This window comes from Chelonoidis abingdonii, chromosome 6, assembly GCF_003597395.2.
Source record: "Chelonoidis abingdonii isolate Lonesome George chromosome 6, CheloAbing_2.0, whole genome shotgun sequence".
Taxonomy (NCBI): Eukaryota; Metazoa; Chordata; order Testudines; family Testudinidae; genus Chelonoidis; species Chelonoidis abingdonii.
Genome location: NC_133774.1, coordinates 103,018,669 through 103,046,643, shown reverse-complemented (window position 1 = coordinate 103,046,643; position 27,975 = coordinate 103,018,669). Strand labels below are relative to the sequence as shown.

The 27,975-nt window shown below is 43.2% G+C and overlaps 1 protein-coding gene across 2 annotated transcripts; it reads right to left on the bottom strand.

The window, feature by feature from the left end:
• Window positions 1-436: 436 nt before the first annotated feature.
• PSAT1 (phosphoserine aminotransferase 1) lies at window positions 437-27,224 on the bottom strand. 2 transcript variants are annotated; one of them, XM_032790449.2, is made up of 9 exons: window positions 27,097-27,224; window positions 22,236-22,296; window positions 20,678-20,747; window positions 19,614-19,819; window positions 18,334-18,506; window positions 14,871-15,040; window positions 10,485-10,613; window positions 9,061-9,198; window positions 437-2,253 (listed from the first exon to the last, which is right to left on the bottom strand). In XM_032790449.2, exons 1-9 carry the CDS (start codon window positions 27,154-27,156, stop codon window positions 2,139-2,141), a joined length of 1,122 nt encoding a protein of 373 aa, XP_032646340.1. In that variant the 5' UTR covers window positions 27,157-27,224; the 3' UTR covers window positions 437-2,138. The 2 variants fall into 2 exon arrangements, with proteins under 2 accessions (XP_032646340.1, XP_032646341.1); XM_032790450.2 differs by lacking the exon at window positions 22,236-22,296 and having other exon boundaries at window positions 27,097-27,179.
• Window positions 27,225-27,975: the final 751 nt, after the last annotated feature.

The window sequence follows — 27,975 nt, the reverse complement described above, 5'->3', positions numbered from 1 at the left end:
GAGAGGAAATAAAGAGGAGACAAGGGGAGGGGGTTATTTCCCTTTCGTGTAGACTCAGGGCATCTGAGTCTTAGGGTCCCCCAGGGAAGGTTTTGGGGAAACTAGAGTGCGCCAGACACTGGGAATTCTGGCTGGGGGCAGTGCTATTAGATCTAAGCTGGTAATTAAGCTTGGAGGGTTCATGCAGGCACCCACATTTTGGACACTAATTCATTTTGGACATAAGTTCAGAATTGGGACTTATGCTTATGATAGTGAGTGGCATGAGCAAATGCTCCTGTCAACAGCAAATGCCAATCTGAATGGAAAGGTTCAAACTATTCAATATGCAGGATCAGGACTAAAATACTATCCAAGTGTATTTACTTCTTATTCCCTCACTAAGAAGGAAAAAAAATAGTCTGAAAAGCCTCAAAAGAAAACAAATGCATTGTTCACTCAGTGTTCTGTTATACTATTTTCTCCACAAATTAAACAAATAAATTGACAATGAGTTTTTAAAACAGCTACCTATCAATAAAACTACTACCTATCAATTGGAATTTAATTCACCAGTGATGTAACTCAATTGACTTCAGTGAAGTTACACAGGGATGAAGTGGTCCATCATTAAGATTATTAAAGCTTTAACGCTGTTCTTTGCACTATATAAGAAGCAAAAGACATATTCCTGCCCCAAAAAGCTTACAGTCTGAACAAGACAGAAAAATCAAAACACAATTACATTAGGATTCCCAGATGACAGTGTTAACAGAATCATTTGTTCCTTTGTTGTTTTTGTTTCAACAAAAGGCTGCTGGCATTTTTATTGGCATTGACTAGTGACTGTGGGCTATGCAGAACAAATGAGTTTCAAGGAAAAGTTATGTGTGGAAAGAAGGTCCCTGAAACCTGGGCTAGGGAGGGAGTTTTAGGTGTCCAGGAAAGCATGGATTAAAGGCATGTAGGTGAGTGGGGGAGGGGTACAGTTCTCTCTGGCAGAGAGAAGGAAGCAAGATGGGAGCCAAGACTTACACCAGCTGGATTTGTTCAGAGCCCCACATGTAAGAAGAGAAGGCTGACGTGATGCAGAAAACGAAGGAAGCTAATGAAGCAACTAAGGAGGAAATATCAGGCAAGAGAAACTGTTTTAGCTCCTGTGATCTGGACTGCTAGGGAGCAAGATGGAATTGTGCTCAGTCGGTGAGGAGGAGGATGAAGTAATCAGGTGTTCCATCGAGTAAAACTCGGAAGTCCAGTTTAACAGAGGGTTAAATTAAAAGGAGGGCAGTCCTTGTGGGGAGGGGAAAACACACAAAATTAAATACCCTACACTGGTTTCAAATATAAAATGCACACAGAAACAAACATCTGACACATTGATTTTACTACATACAAGTATGTGTCTTGTTACATCTCTAAATGATAACACAAATAAAAGGCCTGACCATACAAACACTTACTACAATAATGTTTATCACTATATTAAAGTCAGTGGGACTCCTCATGCTGTGAGTAGGTCTGAAGTCAGGAAATGCCAACATCAGTTTCCCCAAGGACGATGGAGAAGCATTCTTGGAATGTATTTGATATACCAATCAAGTATTTTCAATTACCATTAGTTCTAGCCTCATGTGCGTGTTCACGGTATTTATGAAATTCTGTTTATAGAACCAAGCACATGGTACCAAGCACTACTGAAATTTAGTGAGAACAAGGCATTAATTTGAAAAAAAAATGATTTTTACAGTTACAAATAAGAGTAACAAAACAAGATTTTTTTCCACACAACTGAGATAGCTTATGATCACTATTATATCTGTGTAAATCCATAGTAACGCTTGCAGCAGTGTAACTAAAATCAGAATCTGAGCTACATAGATTACAATACTATTCACCGTTAGATTGCCAATAAAGTTATTTGCTTTGCAAATTTAGGGACCAATCTTGTCAGGTATTGAGTGTCCTCAACTTAAATGGAAGTTGAGGGTGCTCAAGATATTGTAAGACTGGGCCCTTCATCCTTATTTAGTTACCTATAATAGGTCTATGAACTAAAACAAAATTCTTGTTTGTTAAAGTTGTGCATTGTATGCAGCATCACAATAAATGTCAAACCCTTTATGTTTTATTTCATATATGTGCAGCATTGCACTAATTCATGCACATTCATGCTGATGCATCTGCATGAAGCTTCTCATGAACGTTGCAAGCTTCTGAACATCTTCTATTGTCACAGCATTATATAAAGAAGCACGTATTCCTCCCACAGATCTGAATTGAGAGCAAAAACAAACAGTTATTTTTGTACATATCAGTAAAGGTGTGCTTATCATTAACTACACACAGCTATCTTCCCCTCCATATGGGGGATAATTCAAATTCATGGGAATGAGGGTATGTCTACACTACAGGATTATTCCAATTTTACATAAACCGGTTTTGTAAAACAGATTGTATAAAGTCAAGTGCACGTGGCCACAGTAAGTACATTAATTCGGTGGTGTGCGTCCATGTACCGAGGCTAGCGTCGATTTCCGGAGCGTTGCACTGTGGGTAGCTATCCCATAGTTCCTGCAGTCTCTCCCGCCCATTGCAATTTTGGGTTGAAATCCCAATGCATGATGGTGCAAGAACAGTTTTGCAGGTGATTCTGGGTAAATGTCGTCACTCAATCCTTCCTCCGTGAAACCAATGGCAAACAACCATTTTGCGCCCTTTTTCCCTGGATTGCCCTGGCAGATGCCATAGCATAGCAACCATGGAGCCTGTTTTGCCTTTTGTCACTGTATGTGTACTGGATGCTGCTGACAGAGGCGGTATTGCAGTGTTACACAGCAGCATTCATTTGCCTTTGCAAGGTAGCAGAGACGGTTACCATCTGTATTGCACCATCTGTCATTGTAAATTGGCAATGAGATGATGGTTATCAATCATTTTGTACTGTTTGCAATTGGAAACTGGCGATGACGGTTATCAATCATTTTGTTATGTGTGGAAAGGTGGTCCCTGAAACCTAGGCTAGGGAGGGAGTTTTAGGTGTCCAGGAAAGCATGGATTAAAGGCATGTGGGTGAGTGGGGGTGGGGTGAGTGGGGGAGACTGTACCACACAGTCTGCTGCTGTCATGGATACTCCTGGCTGGCCTCACTGAGGTCAGCTGGGGGCGCATGGACAAAAATGGGAATGACGTCCCAGGTCATTCCCTTCTTTATATTTTGTCTAAAAATAGAGTCAGTCCTGCCTAGAATATGGGGCACGTGTACTAGAGAACCAGAGAGCACAGCTGCTCTGTGTCAGAGCCCCAGAGATCCCGCAGAAATGATGAGCTGCATGCCATTCTATGGGGTGCCCATGCAAAACCCCACCCGTTGCTTCCCTCCTCCCCCAAACCCTCAGGCTAACCGTGGCAGTATCCCCCCCATTGTGTGAAATGAGTAATAAATGAATTAAGGATATAAGCAAACCACTCGACTTTTAGTGAGATAAAATGCACGCAGGGGAGGCAGCCTCTCAGCACTGCTGTGATAGTCCTCAGGCAGGACATTAAAGGGTGGCGAGGGAAGAGGAAGCCTGCAGCCTCCGAACTGCTGACTAGTCTATGGGATTACAGACATCTTCTCTTTCAGACATGAAAGCGGGGGGGGCTTGAATGGAGCTCCAAGCCTCCCACGGTGCTATGCATGACGGAACGGTTTACCAGCCTAAGACTTGTATACATACTGCCGGGAATGACCAGAAGTCATTCCCCATTTTACCCCAGGACGCCCCCCAGCGCGACCTCACTGAGGCCAGCCAGAAAGCCGACATCGAGCAGGATGATGACAGTTTCACCAAAACATTACCTTGTATCCGTCTGCCATCAGAGAGAAGAAGGAAGGGTAGGGAATGCTCGCTGTCAGCCGCCGCCAGCGACCAACGTCTTACCCAGCAGCAATGCAAGTAGACATACGGTGACAATGAAAAAAGTCAAAGAAGACGATTTTTTTCCCCCTTTTCTTTCAAAGGGGGAGAAGGCGGGTGTAAAATGGAACGAGATATACCCCTGAACGATCCACCCCGGACAATGTTTTTTGACTCTCAGGCATTGGGTAGCTCAGCAAGCAATGCAAATGTTTTCAGAGACTGCCGCGGGGACTGTGGGATAGCTGCAGTCCTCAAGTCCCCCATCCCTCCCTCCATGAGCGTCATTCTGATCCCATGGTTACCGTTACGCTTTTGTCACCGCTAGCCCACGTTTGTTCGCTAAAGTCCACTGCTGTTGCCCCCTGTCTTGTCTATCAATAGCCTGGAGAATTTTTTCAAATGCTTTGTCATTTCGTCTTCTGTAACGGAGCTCTGAATAGAACAGATTTGTCTCCCCATACAGTATCAGATCCAGTATCCTCCCGTACGTGTCCATGCGGAGCTTTTTTTTGGAATTCGGACTGCATCCGCCACCGTGCTGATCAGAAGCTCTAATGCTGGCGCCTAAGCAGGAAATGAAATTCAAAAAGTTCGCAGGGCTTTTCCTGTCTAAATGCTGGCCAAGTGCACTCGAGTTCAGATTGCTCCCAGAGCAGTCACAAATGGTGCACTGTGGGATAACCACCCGGAGGCCAATACCTCAGTCCAAAATTACAGCCACGCTAACCCCTAATCCGACATTGGCAATACCGATTTTCTAGCGCTACTCCTCTTCGTCGGGGAGAAGTACAGAGACCATTTAAAGGAAGCCCTTATATGATATAAAGGCCTGCGTTGGGTGCAGGGTTAAAATCGCTTTAATGCTGCTAAATTCGGTTTAAACGCATAGTGTAGACCAGGCCTGAAAGGCGACATTCCATCTTTTGAACTATCCACGCAGCTTCCTTTGATGTCAATGGAAGCCAAGCATCTATTTTAGCTACTTATATGGCCTCCATTATCCTAGTGTCTAAGCAACTTTACAATCTTTAATGTATTTAATCTCATAACACTCCTATGAGATACAGAAGTGCTATTAACTCCATTTGACAGATAGGGAACTATGAGCAATTCATGTAATCTTTCTGTGTCTAAGTCACACAGAAAAGTCTCTGGTGGTGCTGGAAACTGAACGCAGGCTACCCAAGTCCCAGGCTAACCTCTTAATCTTCCTCTCCTAAGCATGTTCATAAGAACGGCCATAATGGGTCAGATCAAAGGTCCATCCAGCCCAGTGTCCTGTCCTCTGACAGTGGCCAATGGCAGGTGCCCCAAAGGGAATGAACAGACAGGTTATCATCAAGTGGTCTGTGCCCTGTTACCCAATCCAAGCTTCTGGCAAACAGAGGCTAGGGGCACCATTCCTGCCCATCCATAGATTCATGGAAGATAGCCTTTGATGGACCTATCTAGGTCCCTTTTGAACCCCGTTATAGTACTGGCCTTCACAACACCCTCTGGCAAGGAGTTCCACAGGTTGACAGTGCATTGTGTGAAAAAACACTTTGTGTTTGTTTTAAACCTGCTACCTATTAATTTCATTTGGCGGCCCCTTGTTCTTGTATTATGAGAAGGAGTAAATAACACTTCCTGATTTACTTTCTCCACACCAGTCATGATTTTATAGACCTCTATCATACTCCTCCTTAGTCGCCTCTTTTCCACACCTGCACACAGTATTCAAGATGTGGGCATACCATTGATATAGAGAGAGAGAGAGAGAGAGAGAGAGAGAGAGAGGGGCAATATGATATTTTGTGCCTTATTATTTATCCCTTTCTTAATGATTCCCAACATTCTGTTGACATTTTTGACTGCCACTATACATTGAGTGGACGATTTCAGAGAACTTCCACAATGACACCACTCAAGAAAGATCTTGGAAACAGCTAATTTAGACCCCATCATTGTATATGTATAGTTAGGATTATGTTTTCCAATGTGCACTACTTTGCATTTATCAACATTAAATTTCATCTGCCATTTTGTTGCCCTGTCACCCAGTTTTGTGAGATCCTTTTGTAGCTCTTCACAGTCTGCCTGGGACTTACTTATCTTGAGTAGTTTTGTATCATCCGCAAATTTTGCCACCTCACTGTTTACCCCCTTTTCCAGATATTAATAAACTATGTTAAGTAAGACTGGGCCCAGTACAGATCCCTGGGCACATCACTATTTACCTCTCTCCATTCTGAGAACTGACCAATCCATGAGAGAACCTTCCCTCTTATCCCAGGACTGCTTATTTTGCTAAAGAGCCTTTGGTGAGGTCCCTCACCAAAGGCTTTCTGAAAAGCTGAATACACTACATCCATTGGATCTTCTTTGTCTGCATGCTTGTTGACCCTCTCAAAGAATTCTAGTAGATTGGTGAGGCATGATTTCCCTTTACAAAAGCCATATTGACTATTTCCCAATAAATTATTTTCATCTATGTGTCTGACAATTTTGTTCTTTACGATAGTTTCAACCAATTTGCCTGGTACTGAAGTGATGCTTACTGGCTTGTAGTTGCCAGGGTCACCTCTGGAGCCCTTTTTAAAAATTGGTGTCACATTAGCTATCCTCCAGTCATTTGGTACAGAAGCTGATTTAAATGATAGGTTACAGATGACAGTTAGTAGTCCTGCAATTTCACGTTTGAGTTCCTTCAGAACTCTTGGGTGTATACCATCAGGTCCTGGAGACCTATTACTGTCTAGTTTATCAAGTTGTTCCAAAACCTCCTCTAATGACACCTCAATTTGGGACAGTTCCTCACATCTGTCACCCAAAAAGACTAGCTCAGGTTTGGGAATCTCCCTCACATCCTCAGTGAAGACTGGTGCAAAGAATTCATTTAAATTTCTCTGCAATGGCCTTATCTTTGAGTGCCCCTTTAGCATCCGATCGTCCAGTGGCCCCACTGGTTGTATAGCAGGCTTCCTGCTTCTGATGTATTTTTAAAAATTGCTATTACTTTTGGAGTCTTTGGCTAGCTGTTCTTCAAATTCTTTTTTGGTCTTTCTAATAATATTTTTACACTTCATTTGCCAGAGTTTATGCTCTTTTCTATTTTCCTCATTCAGATTTATCTTCCACTTTTTAAAAGGATGCCTTTTTCCCCCTCTCACTGCTTCTTTTACTTTGTTGTTTAACCACAGTGGCTCTTTAGTTTTCTTACTATGTTTTTTAAATTGGGGTTGACATTTAAGTTGACCTTCTATTATGGTGTCTTTAAAAAGTTTCCATGGAGCTTGCAAGGATTTTACTTTTGGTACTGTACTTTTTAAATTTCTTTTTCATTAACCTCTTTGTTTTTGTGTAGTTCCCCTTTCTGAAATTAAATGCTACAGTGTTGGGCCACAGTGGAGTTTTCCCCGCCACAGAGATGTTAAATTTAATTATATTATGGTCACTATTACCAAGTGGTCCAGCTATATTCACCTCTTGGACCTGATCCTGTTCTTCCCTTAGGACTAAATCAAGAATTGCCTCTTCTCTTATGGTTTCAGGCCTAGCTGCTCCAAGAAGCAGTCATTTAAGGTACCAAGAAACTTTATCTCTTCTTGAGGTGATATGTACCCAGTCAGTATGGGGAAAGTTGAAATCCCCCATTATTGAGTTTATTATTTTAATGGCCTCTAATCTCCCTGAACATTTCAGAGTCACTAACACCATCCTGGTCAGGTGGTCTGTAATATAGCCCTACTGCTATATTCTTATTTTTCAAGCATGGAATTACTATCCATAAAGATTCTATAGTACAATTTAGCCTTACATGGAGTTTACAACCAGCTTTGGGCTGCATTCCCAAGCAACCCGACTCCAAGACGACCCAGTCCTGGCACGCTGGGGGCCACTGCCAGCCTCACACCATCCACCGGCACCTCTTAACAGTTTCACGCCCTCTTGCTCCTCCGTACCTGTTGGTTTTCCCCCAGCCCTTAGTTTAAAAACTGTTCTATGACCTTTTTAATTTTAAGCGCCAGCAATCTGGTTCTGTTTTGGTTTAGGTAGAGCCCATCCTTCCTGTATAGACTTCCCCACTCCCAAAAGCTTCCCCAGTTTCTATGAATTCTAACCCCCTCCTCCCTACGCCATCGTCTCATCCACACATTGAGACCCTGCAGTTCTGCCTGTTTAACTGGCCCTGCGTGTAGAACTAGAAACATTTCAGAGAATGCTACCATGGAGGTCCTGGACTTCAATCTCCTATCTAGCAGCCTAAATTTGGCCTCCAGGACCTCTCTCCTATCCTTCCCCGTGTTATTGGTACCTACATGTACCACCACTACCTCCTCCCCAGCACTACACATAAGCCTATCTAGAGGTCTTGAGAGATCCGCAACCTTTGCGCCAGGCACGCAAGTCACCATGCGGTTCTCCCAATTGTTGCAAACCCAGCTATCTAGGTTTCTAATGATCGAATCACCCATTACTAATACCTGTCTCTTCCTAATAACTGAAGTTCCCTCCCCTGGAGAAGTATCCTCAGTGCAAGATACCACATCATCTGGGAGAAGGGTCCCAACTATGGGATTGTTTCCCTCTGCTCCAGTTGGATGTTCTCCTTCCGAGGCTTTCATCCTCCTCACCAGCACAGAGGCTGTCAGACCGGGGGTGGGACCATTCTACTGTGTCCCAGAAAGTCTCATCTATGTACCTCCATGTCTCCCTTAGCTCCTCCAGCTCAGCCACCCTGAGGGCCAGGAGTCTCTGAGGGCCAGGAGTCTCTGGCCCTCAGAGTCTCTGAGGGCCAGGAGCTCCTTGCACCAAATGCAAACATACGCCACCAGCCCATAGGGCAGGTAAGCATACATGCTGCATTGGGTGCAACAAACTGGGTAGCTCCCACTCTGTTGCTGGACTTCTACATCCAATACAACCCTTTTGTCCAGCATGCTGCCTGAATAACCAGACTGGGAAGAACTGCCAAAGGATTTAGATGGTGAGAACAGGGAGGAAGTTTTCCCTACCTTCCACGCCCAAAGAAGCAGCAGCTCCTATTACAACCTCAGGACTGCCAGTCCCAATACTCCCACTCAGATGATAGTGCTGCTATAGTACTGGGGGAGAATGGCAACCATTTTGGCTCGTTTTGCACAGGGACCTAAAAAACTTATAACAAATGAATTCATCCCGGGCTTGTACTTACCGATGTCCTTTCAGAGAGATCATATTCAATTCCACAGCTTTATCAAGGAATTTCTTTTCCAACACTTCATCACCCTTAATATTGCCAATGCGGAATGGAACATTCATTCTGCTTCGGCTCTTTTTCTCCACAGGGCATCTGAACAATATAATTATTACATTTTGTCCTTAATCTAGGTTCTTTTTTAATCCATCTATGGAAGTTATAATGGATGTATTTGCCTGAGTAATCACGTTTGCATTTGTCTTCATGCTGAAGAAATGATTGGTCATCACAGCCATACATTTTGTGTGTGTCACAAAATGTTTCTCAGGGATTGAGTCTGTTCTCACTGAAGTCAATGGGAGAAGGCGGGGGGATGGGGGGGAGAGACTTACTTTTACTTCAATAGAGCAGACTTAAACCTCAGTCACTATACTGCCAATGAGATGGATAGGCTGAAAGCATCAGATATTACAAAGAGGCTATATATCTTTTCCATATGAAGGCTGCAAACAATTTTCATGGAAAATCCCCCTCTGACTTTCTCCTATCATAACTAACTTGGAAAACTGGTTAAATCTGAGAACCTCTAGTTTTATCCTGAAGGCAAAATATTTCTGCAGAATTTGAATAATATTCGCCAGCCAGTTTGCTACTTATTAAACAGTTACCCTGGTTTAAAATATCAACTTTTGTCTAACTTTGGGTCCCTTCAGCTCATAAATAACTAGTAACCCTCCAAATCTGCCATAATGTTAAGTTTCCTTGAAAAACACTTTCAGATGTATTTGATGAACATTAGCAAGTTATTTTTTAGGCCTGATCTTCCTCCCATTCATTCCAAAGGGAGTTTCTAGACATTGATTTCAGTAAAAATTAGGATTCAGCATTATGGGTGAGTATGAGCATGTCACTCACTGGTCCCTGGATGAAAGGACAAAGGAGAGTTTAGCACCATTTCTAGACCGTACATAGAGTTGGTGTGAAGAGATTGGGGTGGGGGAGCACATACTGCATCTTGTTAGAATATTAAAGCCCATTTTGGCATGTGTATTTCGAATCAGCCAAGGTACTTTCAGGGACATCGGCTATCTACACCAAAATGTAGGTTATAGCATAAAAGCTTCTGCCCATGCATCCTTTAAGGTGCAGAGATGGACTGCTTTTTCCTAGGTACTGAATTTTATGTTTGGACGAGAGCTCTTAATATGCATCTGCAATTGAGCCGTACAGGCTAAGATTTAAATAACTTCCCATCCCATTGCAACAGATTCAGATTCATCCTTGGACATTGACCAGAGAAAAGGAGTTTAAGGTAATGCTTGTACTAATTAACTCCCCTCCCACTGCCCATGATTTTAGTATTTGGAAAAAGTTTTAGCAATACTCTTAATGTTTTAGTTTCACCGTTTTAAAAACCAAGACAAGTTATTGCAACTTACACATAGAATCCATTAGATTTGTCAATAATTTCATAAATCATTTGTGATTTGATTGAACTCTGTTTATCCATAGCTGGAACCCCACCATTGTTCTTTATCCATTCCAGGACCAAACTCATGATATAGATACTGAGGAAACAAAAGAAAACATTATGAAGTCATATTATTGAAAAAAATAGAAAAAAAAGTAATAGTCAGGTTTCATTCTGAAAATTTCTCAACAATTAAGTGGACATATATTATTGTTTTTAATAACTTACACATTTAGCATCTGGACCACATTCCCAATAATGACAACTTTAAAGCAGGTAAAACTTCTGGGCCTAACTGGAGTAACTGTTAACTTCGTAAGTGACAAGTCTGCTGGATGTAACCTAGTTCCTAGTGGAGTTTTCTCCATAAAATAATTGCACCACCTATTGACAAATGCTGTAGTCTTTACCAGGGCATGACTCCCATAGACTTCATTTGGGCATTTTGCCTCTGTAAGGACTGCAAAACTGAGACTAACTGGCAATTTCAGTAGAGAAATCTCAGAGACCCAGGGCTGGAACAGCAGATGGTGTTATAAACCCAGTGCTATTACACTGACAAAGCTCTGTGGATGATTTTGCATTGTACCTGCCTGCTTTATGCAAGAAATCTAGTCTTATTTTCATGACCATTAAACATACGTCCGTGACCCCACTGTCATCTAAAAAGTTATTTTTCACAATAAACTATTATCCTTGTGGTAACAATAAATATTTTATATTTATTAATTCCAATTCAAATCCTAAGCACAGAGCTGGAAGCCAGCTGATTTGTAGCCATGTGAAAACAGTCTCAAAGCCAGTTACTCAGTATTATGTAAAAATCTCCAAAGCCTTTTTGCCTTTCTGCTTTGGCTACAAAACTCTGCTTGTTCAAGTTCAGGCATTTCCCATGACTACACCACTTTACATAAATTGTTTACAAGTTTTTATGGCATATTTCCAAAATGTTTGCTTTTACTAATCTTTCTGTTACAGTTTCTAAGGAAGTTCTTAGACAACATTACCCTACAAATCTCTCTCTTACAGATCTACCAAGAGATTGTTTTAAACATCACTACAGTTAATTTCCCCTTGGATGCTAAATCTTTAAACACTTCAGAAATGCATTGTGGAAGGAGAGAGGTTATGGACTCCCTGTTATAAATTAACATAGCAGCTTATGACTTTGAGGGCTCACCCCTGCAATCTTCATGACAGCAGAGTGTCATTTATCCCTATACAGAGGTCTATGCATCACTTGAACTCTATTTTGAAGATTTAAGTGGTGTATAGCCTTTCCACTGGCTGACTGCATAGGGATAAATTTTGCAAATAGCTCATACTTACCCAAGTCTGTGGGGCAACTTAGGCAAGTAAGGTTTGGAGATCTTAGCCCTAAGTGATGCTCTTAAACCAGTCAGCAAGAGAAAATCCCCTACCCTTCTGCCATGCCAGTCAAAAGGATTTGGAGAAGCTTTAAATATAAAATAAATCCTTGGAACTGAGAAATGAGATTTCTCCAGCAAATTTGCTATTAATTTTCGCAGAGAAGCTTACTGTCAAAGTCAAGACTCTTAGTGCCAATAGGTTAAGACTATTAGCATCACATTAATTTAATTCAATGTTCTGCTAAGTGGCTCATGCAAATTCGGTTAATATTTCCTGCCTATTTGCCAGCTAGCCCTAGAACAGAATAGAGGGAGGCAGAAGGAAAGGAAAGAAGCTTTGCCATTTCCTTACAGAACAGAACAGGCATCCTAAAACCAAGCCAAAACTCATCTGTATCCTGCCAAAATTTAGGTCAGTATTAAACACTGATTCTGGAACATCCTCCAATGCGGTTCACTGGCATGAAGTAAAATCTGGCCAAGTACTGGGTAGGAAGAAGGAAGAGACTTTGGATCAAAGTGACTGCATTTCCCACTCCAATTTGTTATTAATAGATATGCAGTTATAGCTGAAAAGGCACTTCTATTGGAAACAAATTATCACCAATGACTGAAATTTCTCAGTGTTCTTTTCAGCCCAGAAATGAATTTTTGTTTGCATCTCCAGTGTGGAATCAGCACGGTTAGAGTTCCAAGGTATGGTAAGTTTTTTGCTTGTCAAATGGAAACACTTTTGCATTTGAAAAACCATGAATGGCTTGGATTTAAAACTTGGCATGTCCAAATACATAGTATTCAGTACAAAATGTGTACTTTGGCAAACAGGAAAATAAGTGGTTACAAAATAAAGGTTTTTATTCAGCCAGTAAAAACAGCCTACTGAGCATACATAGCACTTTGTTACACAGTTAAGTAAACAGGGAGAGCAAATATCTAAATACATGTACAAAGACCTTTATATTGACAAGGTCAACCCCCCTCCTCCCCTGAACAGCCTGTCCAACTTTTAAGAGGACTTCAGGAGGGACTCAGCAGGAGGTGCCATCTTTGGGCCCTGGTACCTCCAGTTTCAAATGTGCATGCTCCATAGGGTGCGATGCACTTTGGAGTACAAAGCACCAGAGCCAGAGTCTGAAATGAATGTACAGTCTCTAGATTTAGTGCTCCATTAATAAATATAAAAAGTCATATTTCATTTCAGTGATTCACATTAAGTTACAGTGCTCATATCACTGGTAACTTGACCCACTGCACATATATACTAAGTTAAGGCATTAAGGTAGACCCCAAATACAAGGATTATCATGCCTATGATATATACTGAATGTTCGATACGGCCCAATCCTAGTTAATGCTGCAAACAATGCTGAAATTCCTGACATGTGGAAAAAAACAAGCCATAAAATTGTATTAGTGTAAGTTCTGAACAGAAGGATTTTGATCTTAAAAAGCTGTGTACTCTTTCCAAAGTTTCCCAGAAAACAGCATTCCGGGGTACAGGGCATACACTTTTTTTAAAGTGTGTTCTGGATTAGAACAACGGTTGCATTTTATTAAATCACCTTTATATTGCACAAACTGTATAGGAAATGCTTCCAATCCCACTGAAGTCAATATAAAAGTTTTACTATAGATGAAGCAGGATTGGGCCTACATGTCTTTTGAATCTTCCACTAGCAAAGCCTGTTTTCGCTAATGACGCTGAACTGCTGACAGTATGCAATAGCTGTGGAAGAGCAAGCTGTATTCTCATCTAGTCACAAAATTGGCAGATACATTCTAATTCTATGATCTTGATCGCTGTTGATGATTATGAAGCAGAAAGAAGAGTTTTATTTTTGGATGCCAGATTGATCCTGAAGTGGTAATCGGTGCAAATTTACTATGAAAAGCTCTGACGGCGGATGAATACAAGATCACCAATATGCCAGTTTTCACACTCTTGACTACAGTCTCACTTTAACAGCTATTGCAGTAAATGATGTCGCAACAATAGAAAATGTTTTAGGAAAAAGTCATTTAAAAGAATAAGTCTCTGCCGTCAACGTTTTCCAGCAACAAAGATACAGAGGGATTCAGTTGTGCAGGATGCACGTTGAAAGGAAGACCCGAAGTTGTGTTTGCTGAAGGGATCCTCCACACATAGCTACCCTTCTTCCTCCACCCATCATACAGATAAGGGATCAGCCACCTCCACAGTACCATTCCCCACTCCCAGAGGCTACACGGGAAGGAAGGAGGTGCAATGTAGAGGCAAGATATGCCTTGTCCCCTCCACCCTGCAGGGAGGTTCACTGCTTGAGGTATTCCATGGGCAGGGAAAGGGGGCCCTGGATGTGCTGTGGAGACAGAAGATCTAGGTGTAGATGGCTCTGGCCTTCAGTATGTTGCTGGGGATCTGCATGCTCTAGGATCTGAAATGCTGGCTGCTCTGGCAGTTGAAGGGAAAGTGGAATAAGCCCTGGCCTTTGAGGGAAGGTTTTGTGGGAAACGCCATGCAAGGAACTTTGGGGAGTTTCCAACTCCCTGTGTAGGTTTTTCCCCCTGTGCATATTTGGGCCTTAGGTCTGTCTGCTGAAGATGGGAGCTAAATCAATCTGGACTGACTGACTGACGATAAAGACTAAGGACCAAATTCTCTCCTTGCATCAGCTGAGGCATCACCACTGAATTCACTGGACCTACTTCAGTTTATGGTCAGCACAGAATTTGGCCCTAAAACTGCTATAGCATGGCATTATCATCTAAAAACTACATACTGTATAATAACTTCTTTCAACTCCCTCCTTCAACCTTGATTTAAAACACAGGGTTGGGGCTTACAGTAGTAGTTCCCTCACTCAAAGTCATAATGATTTGATTTACTGTACTTTATCCTTCAGCCTATTTGTGACCTGGTAGCAAAATGTACATTCAGTTTCTGAAACCTTTTCTGACAACAGCAGCAGATGCCAGCCTAGTAGTTTGCTGGAGGAACAAGTTACCTGTAGCATGGAGGAGTGTTATATAATGAGCCATTTCCTGCTTGTACTTTATAGTCCAATACTATAGGGCATTCTTCGAGTGCAAACCCCAGCAAATCCTCGCGCACGATTACCACAGTTACTCCAGCACAGCCAATGTTCTTCTGGGCACCAGCAAAAATGACACCAAACTTTAATAGAAAGAAAAGAATTTTCTTGGAAGCAATGACTTAATCAGGAATATTATATAGTTGTAAGATCTGTCTCTTTATAAATTTCAAGACATATGCAGTGTTATCTGAATGGCTAAGAAAACATACCCCAATTTTTGAGGAGTGGAGGAGGATCATTTTGATTTCAGGGGTCACATCCAAATTTCAGATAATCAACATTTTCCTTTGTTTACCAGTAATGCCAAAATTAAATATCTTCTTTCATCTGAGGCAGTTCACTTCAAGAACCATCTCACTTTGTCTACCAAGGGTCCATCCAGTAGCCACAAATTATTCTCAGAGAAACCTGTCTCCATCTGTTAGTACCCCAAAACAATTTGCTTGAAAACACATAGCAGCATTTTCAACAAATCCCCACTGGTCCAGAACTGGAACCCTATAATCTCTGGCTACTCAAAGGGAAGTAAAGGAATGGAGACTCAATGAAACCCAAAGAGGAGAAACTATTTGACCCTATTTTCCCCTGGCACAAGTTGCAATGGACAGTCCGATGCCTATGTTTCACTACAAGTGAAAAAGTACACAAATCAATAACAATTCATACTTCCATAGTGCCTTTCATGCAAGAAAATCAAAGCATTTGAGAAATCCTGGTAAGTATCATATCCCTGTTTCACAGAGAGAGAAACTGATGCACAGAGATTAAATGACTTGACTATGATAAAGACTAAGATTTTTGTCATGGTTATTTTTAGTAAAAGTCAGGGACAGGTCAACAGCAATCAACAAGAATTCATGGAAACCATGACCTGTCTGTGACTTCTGCTGCTGCAGCTCCATGATTTCCCCTGCCACTATGATGACTGGGAACTCTGGGGTTTCCCCTCTGCCCAGAGCAGCTGGAAGCTGACGGGCATGCGGGGGGGCCAGACTTGCACCCACGGTGGCTGGGAGCTGCAGGGTGACCATATTTCCCATAGAGAAAATGGGACACCCCAGCCCTTTGCCCTAGGCGTCTCCCTTTCCCCTGTGTGAGGCTGTTGCCCATACCAGGAAGCCTGAGGCGGTCCCCCTCCAGAGTCTGTCACTTGTCCCTGGAAACTTGCAAGGGGGCCCTTGTCACTGGAACTCTGCCAGGGCCCTGATGGCTGCCAGCTCATTCTGCAGCTCCAGGGGCTGATGCAAAGAATGTCACAGAGGTCTCTGGAAGTCATGGAGTCCATGACTTCCATGACAAACATAGCCTTAACTATGGTCATACAGCTTGTCCACGGCAGAGTCGGGGTAGAATCCTGAAGTCCCGAAAAGACGGTTACTCACCTTTGTAACTGTTGTTCTTCGAGATGTGTTGCTCATATCCATTCCAGTTAGGTGTGTGAGCGCTGCGTGCACGTTCATCAGAAGATTTTTACCCTAGCAACACCCGATGGGTCAGTAGGGTGCCCCCTGGAGTGGCACCGCTATGGTGCTGGATATATACCCCTGCTGACCCAGCCGCCCTTCAGTTCCTTCTTGCCGGCTACTCCAACAGAGGGGAAGAAGGGCGGGTTTGGAATGGATATGAGCAACACATCTCGAAGAACAACAGTTACAAAGGTGAGTAACCGTCTTTTCTTCTTCGAGTGCTTGCTCATATCCATTCCAGTTAGGTGATTCCCAAGCCTTATGTAGGCGGTGGGGTCGGAGTGAAATATGGCAGGAATGTAAAACTGCTGCAGCCAAGGCTGCCAGTATCTCTTGTACTGCTTGCAGCCATAGCCATAATGCCCCAAAGCCAAGCGGTATGGACCCGAGGACCAGGGAGCTGCGCCCGATAGATCTCGTAGCGTAGCGTACACGAGTCAGCAAGGCCGGCCAGATGAAGCCTGAGCACTGGTAGATGCCATGGTGATGTGGCTGGCGGAAATGCCGAGCCAACATCATAACAAGCTGCCAGGGCCCATGTCCATTGTAATCACCCAGATGAGATCCTCTGAGAGGAAACAGGCTAGCGCCTTCCTCCGGTCTGCCCTACTGCGACCCGAGAGTTGCGGGCGTGTTACAAAATGCGTTTGTCCGCCGCTTTCCAACATAATCGCAGCGCTCTACAGACGTCCAGGAGTTGCAACTAGTTGTCCCCATCGCGTTGAGTGCCACAGAAGCAAGCAGGAGCAGGGAGCTCAACCCGGCCACGTGCCGGCGGAGCTGTCGGGCCACTGACAGGAGGAGTCGTGGGCTTCCTCAACCTCAGAGAAAGGGAGTGGTGCTGAGTCGACTTCGGTGCCGGTAACAGCTGGTGCTGGTGGGGTCCGGTGCCGAGGAGGTGCTTCTGTCCGCCGAGTAGCCAGCACTCGGTGCAGACGGTGGGGGGGAAATGAAAGTGCCACTCCATTTTGTTCTTGGCTTAAACGCCTTGCAAATGGGGCACTTAGCTGTGAAATGCGATCCCCCGAGGCGCCGTACACAGGAGTCGTGTGGATCTCCTGTCAGCAACGGCCTGAGGCAGGCCAAGCACGGTCTAAGAACCGGTGAGCTGGGCATGAACTCCGGCACCGGTTGCGGGGAAGGGGCTACTCCCCGAACCCCGCTAACTATTAACAAACTAACTATGCTAGTAAAGAAAAAACGCATAAGTATATATAAATATATATATAAAAGGATTATAACTATATACACAAGAACTACGAGTAGCTAGGGAAGCGGAGGTCAGCTAAGCTGCGCTCCACTGTTCCAACGACCGACACGGGCGGTAAGAAGGAACTGAAGGGTGGCTGGGTCAGCAGGGGTATACATCCGGCACCATAGCGGCGCCACTCCAGGGGGCACCCTGCCGACCCACCGAGTGTTGCTAGGGTAAAAATCTTCCGACAAATGTGCACGCGGCGCGCGCACACCTAACTGGAATGGATATGAGCAAGCACTCGAAGAAGAACCTCATCCCCTGCTGTAACCACTTGAAGAAAAAGCTAATACTCAAGAGCCTTCAGGATCACTTACGACAATACAAACATCTATCTATCTTAGAGGATTCTTAGTGTAAGGTCATGATTGCCTCTCTTTTAATGTGGTGAACAGTGCTGAGCACTCACATGGCACTAAACATAAAATCTGATGTGTCCAATTCTTAGTGAACAAGATAGCACATTAGACACACAATATTCAGACTGGAGTGCCTAATTCCTTATAAAAATACCTAAAAAAAAGGAGGCCTGTGCTCCAACAGCTTCAGTGGGAGTGGAGAATGCTCAACACAGTCCAGCCACCTTTTTGTCTAATCCAAGTTTGAAGATGTTGGACTGCACTTTGTAGAGCGAGCATGTTTGATACTGTACCTTGGAAACATCTACTGGTCTGGACAAGAAATTTGATGACATATCACACACCAAGACTGCTCCTTTGACATCAGGTACAAAGTCAAACTCCACACCATGAACAGTCTCATTAGCACAGTAGTAGACATAAGAGGCATCTGGTCTGAGATTCCAGCTGCTTATGTCAGGAATTTCTGAGACAAATAATAAGAGGAGAAACAAAGGTTACCGAAAACAGCTAGAATCAGCACTCTGATTTTACTGGTGTGTAACTTTACTTTGGCACTGAACTTTAAATTGCTGTTGAGAGTGGTTTTATTACACTAGGTAACAACAGTTTTTACCAGCAACAAATCAAATTCACCTGTAGTCTAGATACAAAAAAAAGCCTACTGCCCTGAAAATGAAGAATGTACCCACCCCTAAAGCCTCTAGTCTGCACCCACTGAAGAAAAAGGAAAAACTCCAATTAACTTTAATGGGTCCAAGAGAGCTCATAACATTATAGGCAAAAATTAGGAAAGAACAAGATGATGTTAAAGCCGCGGCTACACTTGCAGACAGAGCACTGAGAGTTAAACCTGTCTTTGGAGAGTGCAGTAGCGAAAGCACTGCAGTCTGTCCACACTGACAGCTGCTTGTGCACTGGCGTGGCCACGTTTGTGGCACTTGCAGTGGCACTGAGAGCTGCATTATGGGCAGCTATCCCAGCATGCAAGTGACTGCAACATTCTTTTCAAATGGCGGGGGGGCGAGGGAGGTGGGATGGAGTGTGACAGGGAGTGTGTTGTGTGTATGTGGGGGGAGAGAGAGTGGGTTTTAGGGGAGGGGGGCTAAGAGCATCCAGTCCATCTTCCTGTCAAGACAGGATTGTTCCCCATCACAGTTTCTAAGGGCTGCTCAGTCTAGTTTTAAAAAGTCCTGAGGGATGGGGCTTCCCTTCCTTCCTCAAAAGGAGAATATTGAACAGTCTAATGGCTCTCACTGTCAGGCAGAAAGCATAGATGATGTTGGCAGTTCAAAAAAAAGTTTAAAACATAAGAACAGCCACACTGGATCAGACCAAAGATCCATCTAACCCAGTATCCTGTCTACCGACAGTGGCCAATGCCAGATGCCCCAGAGAGAGTGAACCTAAAGGTTGGGCACTCAAGTGTTTAACTGGTTCTATTCAGTAACCACACAATCATTTCTGGAATGATTCAAATGGGGAGAATTGTTCTGCTAGAGCAACTTGAAAATCTTGTTAGATGTGACTATATGCAAGATTTTCAGATACAGCAAGCTAAATGTCAACTTACTTGTGTAACTTCCAAGTTTAGGATGAACAATGTTCACTTTGGCATATTTCTCTGCCTCTTTAGCTGCCTTTGCTGACCAAGCTCCAGTAACCACATAATCTGCACATCTTCCTTCTTTCAGTCCAATAAGGTTAAGTGGAACAGCACTGAACTGACCAGACCCACCCCCTTGGAGGAAGACGACTTTGTAGTTTTCCGGAATATTTCTGTGTAAAAGAAGAAAATTAGTTTTCTATTTCAAACAAAATTATGCACAGGACTTAGTACACTCTTTGCTGCTACACTTGCTGCAAAAGTCTTATGAAAGTTTTAGATAGGGTCATTTCAAAGACATGAAAGCAAAAAGTTAACAGTTTGGTACTGGTTTGATCTAGTTATGAGGAGCCATATCATTGGTCAATACAAAACATTTTAAGATGGTCTCACAAAAAACCTTGCTCGTTTCTGACACTAACAATAAACAAAGCCATTCCCTAGTACTAATTTTACTGTAGCATGTATAAACAATAAGTAAGATGATGTATACGTACAACAGAATTAATGTTCATGAATGGATTTATTGTTAGTCTCACAGAAAATCATGTTTTTCCATTTCTTTTAATATATAATTTCAATGTCAGAAACAATCCGTTAAGAAAAAAGAATGGACTCCTGAAGGCAAAAGATTTACAGACTGGTCTATTGTTACGTTAGATGTATGCTAAAAGTGTACCATTAATGAGCTTAAAAGTGGAGTTTAACTTTAGGAGACCAAATTTTAAAAACGTGCATTTACAATTGTATCTAACAGGATTGCTGTTGTTTAGGAGGTCTATATCCATGACAGATTGGAGTTTTAAAAACATGCTATTTTGAGTTAATACGATTCTATAAAAGCATATGAAAAGTTTCTTAACCTAATAAAAACACTTTAGGCATACTCAGATAAAACAAAAACTAGCAAACGAAAGATGAATTTCAGTCCCAAATTTACATATTTTCTTATCGCCATAATATCTGAAAAACAGGTGCTTTGATGTGAAGGGCTTTCACATTAATCATAGTTAAAAATACCCAAAACTTACAGCAATTCACGTAAGAGATTTTCAGCTGTGTTTATAATTTTTGAGAAATCAGATGTCCTATGGCTCATTTCTATAGGGTGGAAAAAAAAATAGAGGTAATGTGAAAGAAAACCATAGCACAAACTTGACTTTATAAAACAGCTGGATAAGCAGCAAAGCCTTCTGTAAGCCACTTGTCCCCGATATAAACCACAATGCTTAATATTTTAATAATACTTTGCTCACATAGTTCCCAACTGAGCAAAGCACTTAATCACATTCGTAAGTCCATCCCTAATTCAGCAAGCAGCCACTCCAAAACCCACTGAATTCAATGAGAGCCTTTCCATTGAATTCAATGAGCACTGGATCAAGCTCCAAGGCACTAATGCATGCATTTAAGTGCTTTGCCAAGTCAGAGCTGGTGCCTTTCTGCTGAAGAACATGAACCACACTAAAAAGGCTGGTATGTATTATTCCCATTTTATAAAAAAACTGAGACAGAGACATTAAGACCCAATTTTTCAAACACGGAAACTTAGCCGAGTAAGGGGCTAGATTTTCAGATGTGACGTGCATCTGCAGCTCCAGTTAAGTTTCATCCCACACATGGGTGCACTACACCTCTGAAATTCAGAGCAATTTTTAAGATAGCTAAACATGGCACTAACCATCTAAATTTGAAATCTGGTGCCAGGGATTTACCTAAGACCTCAAAGCAGACAGTGACAGAATTTGGATTAAAACCCAGGTCTCTAGCCAGACTCCCAGGCCCATGCTCTCCCTCCCTCCCTTTTAATTCTGTTTTTGGTAACAATCCAAGAATATTTTCAGTATAGAGCTGCTCTGTAACCAAAGTGTAGTTTTTAAGAGGCTTCTTTGTTTAATAATCCTGTTGAAGAGCTAAGAATCATTAATATTAATTCTCGTTATCAGACCTGTACTCACTGTATGTGTAGAAGTATATGACTTATTACAAAATAAGGCCATAATCCTGTAGAGCAGGACTGCTAAGTGCATTGCATAAACTTTTTCTTTTCTTCCTTTCTTTGTTGTTGGTTTTGCAAGTTTGGGCTCTGAACAGTGGAACGGACATGCATATGGTACAAAAGACAGCAAACAAGACACCATATTTCCTTCTTAAATATAAACGTGGCTTCATATAAATTTGTAAGATTTATACAATATAGATAAATATAATATAGTGGCATCAAAAAGGCATTTCTTCTCCACTGACAAAATTAATGAACAAACATCTGTTGCAAAGATCCAGAAGCACTAGCTATGATTTGTTGTGTTCCTTGACTCGAGGCCTCAGTGTGGAATCGATAAAATATAAAATATCTCTGTCCACATGTCACTTCATAACCTTCTAGTGGATGATTGTTTTCTTCTCTACACTAATGCGTAAGCAGATCCTCAGGACTCAGACACCTTCCAGAGGTTAAAGGGGTAAAATTTTAAAAGGAAATGCGACACTTGATTGAAATCTACAGCTCAGAATTTCTTATACTTATTTCATAATCCAGCTAAACTTCTAAACTCCGTAGAACACAGAATAATTTTGAAAAAGCCTTACCAAGTACACTTATACCAAGTCCTTTGTAGTCCACCAATTCTTTTTGTGCTTCTAGCAATACCTATCCCTCCCCAAAAAAAATAAAAAATAAATCAATTGTGTGCCAGTGTTGAAGCATAAACATCCCAATTACTGCAGACTGTGGTAATGTGACATTTCTCAGCCCATTATAAAATTACTGAAGTTTCAGATACTACTACAACTTCACCTTATCTACAAGCTTGTCAGATGATGGAATAATCAAATCATGTGCCTACTGTGGGTATTCTTCATCTCAAGTCATAGTTCTGTAGTTCAGTGTCCAGACTATTACGGTGTTTGCATGGTTTTGCTGGATCTTTCCACCTCCTTTGTGCTGATTTAACACCACCAAAACTTGGAGCATACATTAGCTCCTTCTATCCGTAGATCATCAATAAAAGCAAATTGGTATTATCTACAGTATACAGATGGGGAAACTGAGGTTGAGAGTTATGACCAGAAGCAAACTTGTGAATTCTGGGTGGCTTACCTGGAGGCAAATTAAAGAGGTTTGATTTTTCAGAGCATGGGTGCGCAACTCTTCCTGATAATCACCTTTCTTTAAAAGTGTCTCCAGCTGGGCACCCAGTAAATAAATAAATAAAACGATGTGCCCCCAAAAAAAGTCACTGGTCACTTTTGAAAGTCTACGCCTAAGTGACTTGATGCCCCAGCATGTCCTCTCCTGTTGCTATCATACACCAGTGAGCTGGACTCAGGGTCTAACCATTAAACCATGTTGCCCACAATTGGAATAATTCTTGGCTCACAAAATGAAAATAATATTCTCTCTGTCTCCCCTCAAAGGAGAGTGAAGAACTCAACAAAGAGCTCGCCTTGGCAAACATAAGCACATCATTTATGGATTTGCCAAGGAATCATACACTCTGGAGAATTGCACAAACTAAGTGTGATGCATGATCAGAAAGGGTTAAGCATCCTGCAGGATGAATGACTCAAATTCAACCCTTAAAGAAATATGGGGAGATAATGTTGGTGTGTTTTGTGTATTTACATATACACTGGTAGGGGTCAACAATGTAATCAACAGTCCCTGTCTATGCTGTATTCTGTTAATTCAGAGATCAAAAGAACATCTTAACATTTAAATGAACTGTAAACATAGGATGTCTGTATTCATCTCTTTTAAATGTATAGCAAATCTGCGAATGGTGGAAAGACAGACAATTGTGTCAGGGGTGGTCAACCTGAGCCTGAGAAGGAGCCAGAATTTACCAATGTACATTGCCAAAGAGCCAAAGTAATAAGTCAGCAGCCCCCCCATCTGCTCCCCCACCTACCCACCCCGCTCCCAGCACCTCCCACTCACCAGCAGCCCCACCAATCAGCACCTTCTCCTCCTTCCCCATACCTCCTGATCAGCTGTTTCGTGCTGTGCAGGAGACTCTGGGTGGGAGGAGCAAGGGCATGGCAAGCTCAGGGGAGGGGGCAGGAAGAGGTGGAGTGAGGGCAGGGTCTGTGGCAGAGTCAGGGGTTGAGCAGTGAGCACTCCCCGGCACATTGGAAAGCTGGCGCCTGTAGCTCCAGCCCCAGAATCGGTGCCTATACAAGGAGCTGTATATTAACTTCTGAAGAGCCACATGTGGCTCTGGAGCCACAGGTTGGCCACCCCTGCCTTATGTTAATCTGTGTGATTAATTACCGGGTGATGCTTAAGAAGTAAATCTACTTCAAAGTCATCCTGGTTGCCTATTGTTTACCCAGAACTCTGTGGTCAAGTGGATGTTAGAACATTGTACAAAAACCCTTGGGTCCTGATCCTGTCATCTCAGATCTGCTTATGCTTCATTAGGGGAAGTTTGAGTCACAGGACTGAGATCCCAGTTAAGCCGGTACACCCTGAATATGATATTTGGACATTGGACTATAACCTATGGGCTAAATTCTAAAAGAACTCTTTGCAACTAGAAAGCTCACCATCTCTGCTATGAATCAGAACCGCAATAATTGAACTCATGTCTATGAATGTTGATCTTTTAACCATGCTCTCTTCTTTTTTAATAAATTTTACTTTAGTTAATAAGAATTTGCCATAAGTGTGTATTTGGGTACCATCTGGAATATTCATTAACCTGGGAGGTAATGTGTTCGATCGTTTGGGATTGGTAGAAACTTTTCTTTTGTATATGACGAAATAAGATTTTCAGAATCCCTCATCAATCTTGACTTGGCTATCTGAATGGAGGACTGAGACTGGGTTACTTTAAGGGAAACATGTTGTTGGGTTCTAGGCAACCAGTGAGGAGGTAAAAAAAGCTGTTTGTGCTGGCTTGGTAAATCTAGAGTATTGGAATATCCCTCAGCTTTGGGGATTGTCTGCCCCATTCTTTGCAGTTCACCCTAACTGACTGACCTCAGCTGACTCCCCTGGGATCCCTGTCACACTAAGCAAACTGCCTTCCCAATAAGAAATCTGCATGACCTGTTGAGGATACCAGGTGGTCACCACCTGACTGATCTGGAAAGAGTGTCACTTTTGATAGCCACAGACTGTGAACTTTGGACTAGTGGACAGCACATGCAGATTGGCTCAGGAGGAAAAAAAATCATCAAAACACAAGCAAGATACAAAAACAGTGTTATGTATTAGTAGCATTGTTTTGGGAGAATTTGTAATTAAAAGGGAGGGAGGGAGATTACTTTTACAAAGAAATATGCTTCTTCCTCTCTCACACAAATGATCCCCCTCTCCCAAGTCTTTAAACAAAATGGGCAAAAGTCAACAGCTCTTGGCATTCCTTTGTTTCGATGGGAGTTTGGGGAATGCAAGGAAAGCAGGATTAGACCCTACTAAAACTGAAGTGAAACATTCCATTGCAAGAGTACTGCAATTTCCAAACAAGGGGGGCAAAAACAAACTAACGAATTGTAGAGCCTGATCCTGTCCTCCCTCACTCACAAAAATTGTCCTTAGGTCACACAAGTAATCCCATATAGTCACGTGACTACTAACACTTCGCAATTAAATGACTGCAGGATTAAACATTAGAGCAGCACCAATGAAAGAGTGCTTTCCTGGCTAAATGCTCTGTTAGAAAAAACAAGTTTATTTGCAATATAACCTACAACATATTTCCAGAGAATTCATTGGATGCCGCTCCATAGACTCCTGACTTTGAGAAACAGCAGCAGCTACGTAACAAGAATGTGTTAGAACAAACCCAGACACAAAACTCCTAAAAACAAAAAATGCTGACAGTACATAACCATTGTGTGGAAAATTGGAAGCTTTCAATTAAAGCATGAGCCATTCCTCCACCCAGATGTAATTGGATAACTGGTAGCTGCTGATGCAACTTTCCAAAGGATTGAGTTTATACTTTAGACCAGGGATCGGCAACCTTTCAGAAGTCACATGCGAGTCTTCATTTATTCACTCTAATTTAAGGTTTCGCGTGCCAGTAATACATTTTAACATTTTTAGAAGGTCTCTTTCTATAAGTCTATAATACATAACTAAACTATTGTTGTATGTAAAGTAAATAAGGTTTTTAAAATGTTTAAGAAGCTTCATTTAAAATTAAATTAAAATGCAGAGACCCCCCCCCGGACCGGTGGCCAGGGCCCAGACAGTCTGAGTGCCACTGAAAATCAGCTCGCGTGCCACCTTCGGCACTCATGCCATAGGCTGCCTACCCCTGCTTTAGACATCATCATATTTTCCATATAAAAGCGATTAAAGAATGCTCCTTCACTTAGCTTGAGCTTTAATTTGCTGTAGTTACACTAATGAATCTGCAAATACTTACCTCCCATAGTGAAATGGTGTATCCAACACTTAACTACAAAATTATCAGGTTTTGCAGTTAGGAGAACTAGATTACTTTGACTTTGTCTTTTGCCCAGTAGTAAGGGCAAGTTTTATTTCTAGAAAGAAAACTCACTGGTGTGTTAATAGTATGCTTTTTTTTTTTAAGCTTAATTTTTCAGTCTGCATATCTGTAATGACAATAAAATGGGAACCCACCCCTTTTCACAAAACTGCAATATGCCACAAAAAACTGACAGTGAGAATTACCTAATATGCCAGTGAGTTATACCTGAAAGCAATGCACTAAGTCTCTAACCTTGGAACAAAAATAATTACAGATGACCAACATGCTTCAGGTTTAGCAGCTAAGGGAAGAGGACTAGTAGCTACCCACTTGGGTTAACAGTAAAACAAGTCACTTGCAATGCGGCATTGCTTTAACCGTAGGTACTGGAGAAAGCAGCCCGAGAGGGGCGCTCTCCCTTAACCACAGTTTGAGTTTCAGGAGAAAGATCCCTGGTTTCAAACTGGAGTTTGACCTATCACAGCCCCTGGCAACACTGACCCCTGGCAGGTCTCCGAGCTGCATCTGCGGTGCCGAGCTGAGGATACTTTTAACAGGAGAAGCAGCCAGCCAGTCGGTGCCAGCACGCCCGCAGATTTCTCTAACTTCAGCTGCATCCAGCCTCTGCTTTACCCATTTCAATCCTTACCCCTCCCTTTCCCCCCAGGGCGCACCGCGTCCCCGGCCCGTGCTGAGCGATCGGCGACGGTGCGGGGGATAGGGAGCTGCCAGCCTGAATCATCCCCAACCCAATTCCAGACGAGCCGGATTTACCCCGGTGCTAAATGCCGCTGAGTCCATCTCCCCCCATCTCCGGTGCAAGCCCGAACGTTCCCGCTGCAACAGCGTCTTGTTCCATTCCCGGGGGCGGCCGTGGAGGGGGGGCTGCTTTCCTCCCCCTGCCAAGCCCCCGCGCAAATTCCCGTTCCCAGAGCAAGCCGGGTCCCCCCCGCCCCACGCCAGGCTGCCGCAATTCCCCCAGCCGCGGACCCGCGGGTACTCACCGAGCGCGGCAGCTTAGCGGGTCCCGCGCCGAAGTTAACCACCTGCCTCTTCGCGTCCATGGCCGAAAGATGCTGCTCCAGCCGCCCGCAGGCCCAGATAGAGCACAGGGCGATAATCACACTCAGCGGCCTGGCTTCCTATTGGCCCCTGTCACACGGGTCTGTTTATACCCACGCTCTGATTGGCCGCTAGGATGCCAGTAGCGCAATCATCGGCCAGTGGCCACGAGCCCGCAGAGTGATCGTCTCTTCCCTCCCCTCCGCCCCCCCCCCCAATGCAAGGTAGAGCCGAGATTGCGACAGTCTGCCGCCCTAAACTAGAGGCGGCGAGGAGGCTACCTGGGACGATGCTCTACAAGTCGGTGCTAGCCCTAGCCATGCTCCCCTGCATGCCGCCTCTTTCTATTGGCTGCCCCAGGCACCTGCTTCCTTCACTGGTGCTTGGAGCTGGCCCTGGTCGGGACTCTGGGGGAGCCTCTTTTCTTGGAGCATACTGACTCCAGGGCAAGAAGCTTACACAGCTTTGACCTTCCTGGGTCTGACCTGGGAGCATTCAGCATCCCCTTTTCACACCATGTGCTTCCCACAGCAAGTCTGCACAGGCAGGGCTTCTGGGGAAGCCAGAGGGCCCTGCACCTGTCGCTTAACCAATGTAAAACAGACATAAGAACGGCTGTGCCAGGTCAGACCAAAGGTCCATCTAGCCCAGTATCTGTCTGCCGACAGTGGCCAATGCCAGGTGCCCCAGAGGGAGTGAAGCTAACAGGCAATGATCAAGTGATCTCTCTCTGGCCATCCATCTCCATCCTCTGATGAACAGAGGCTAGGGACACTATTCTTTACCCTTCCTGGCTAATAGCCATTTATGGACTTCCACCA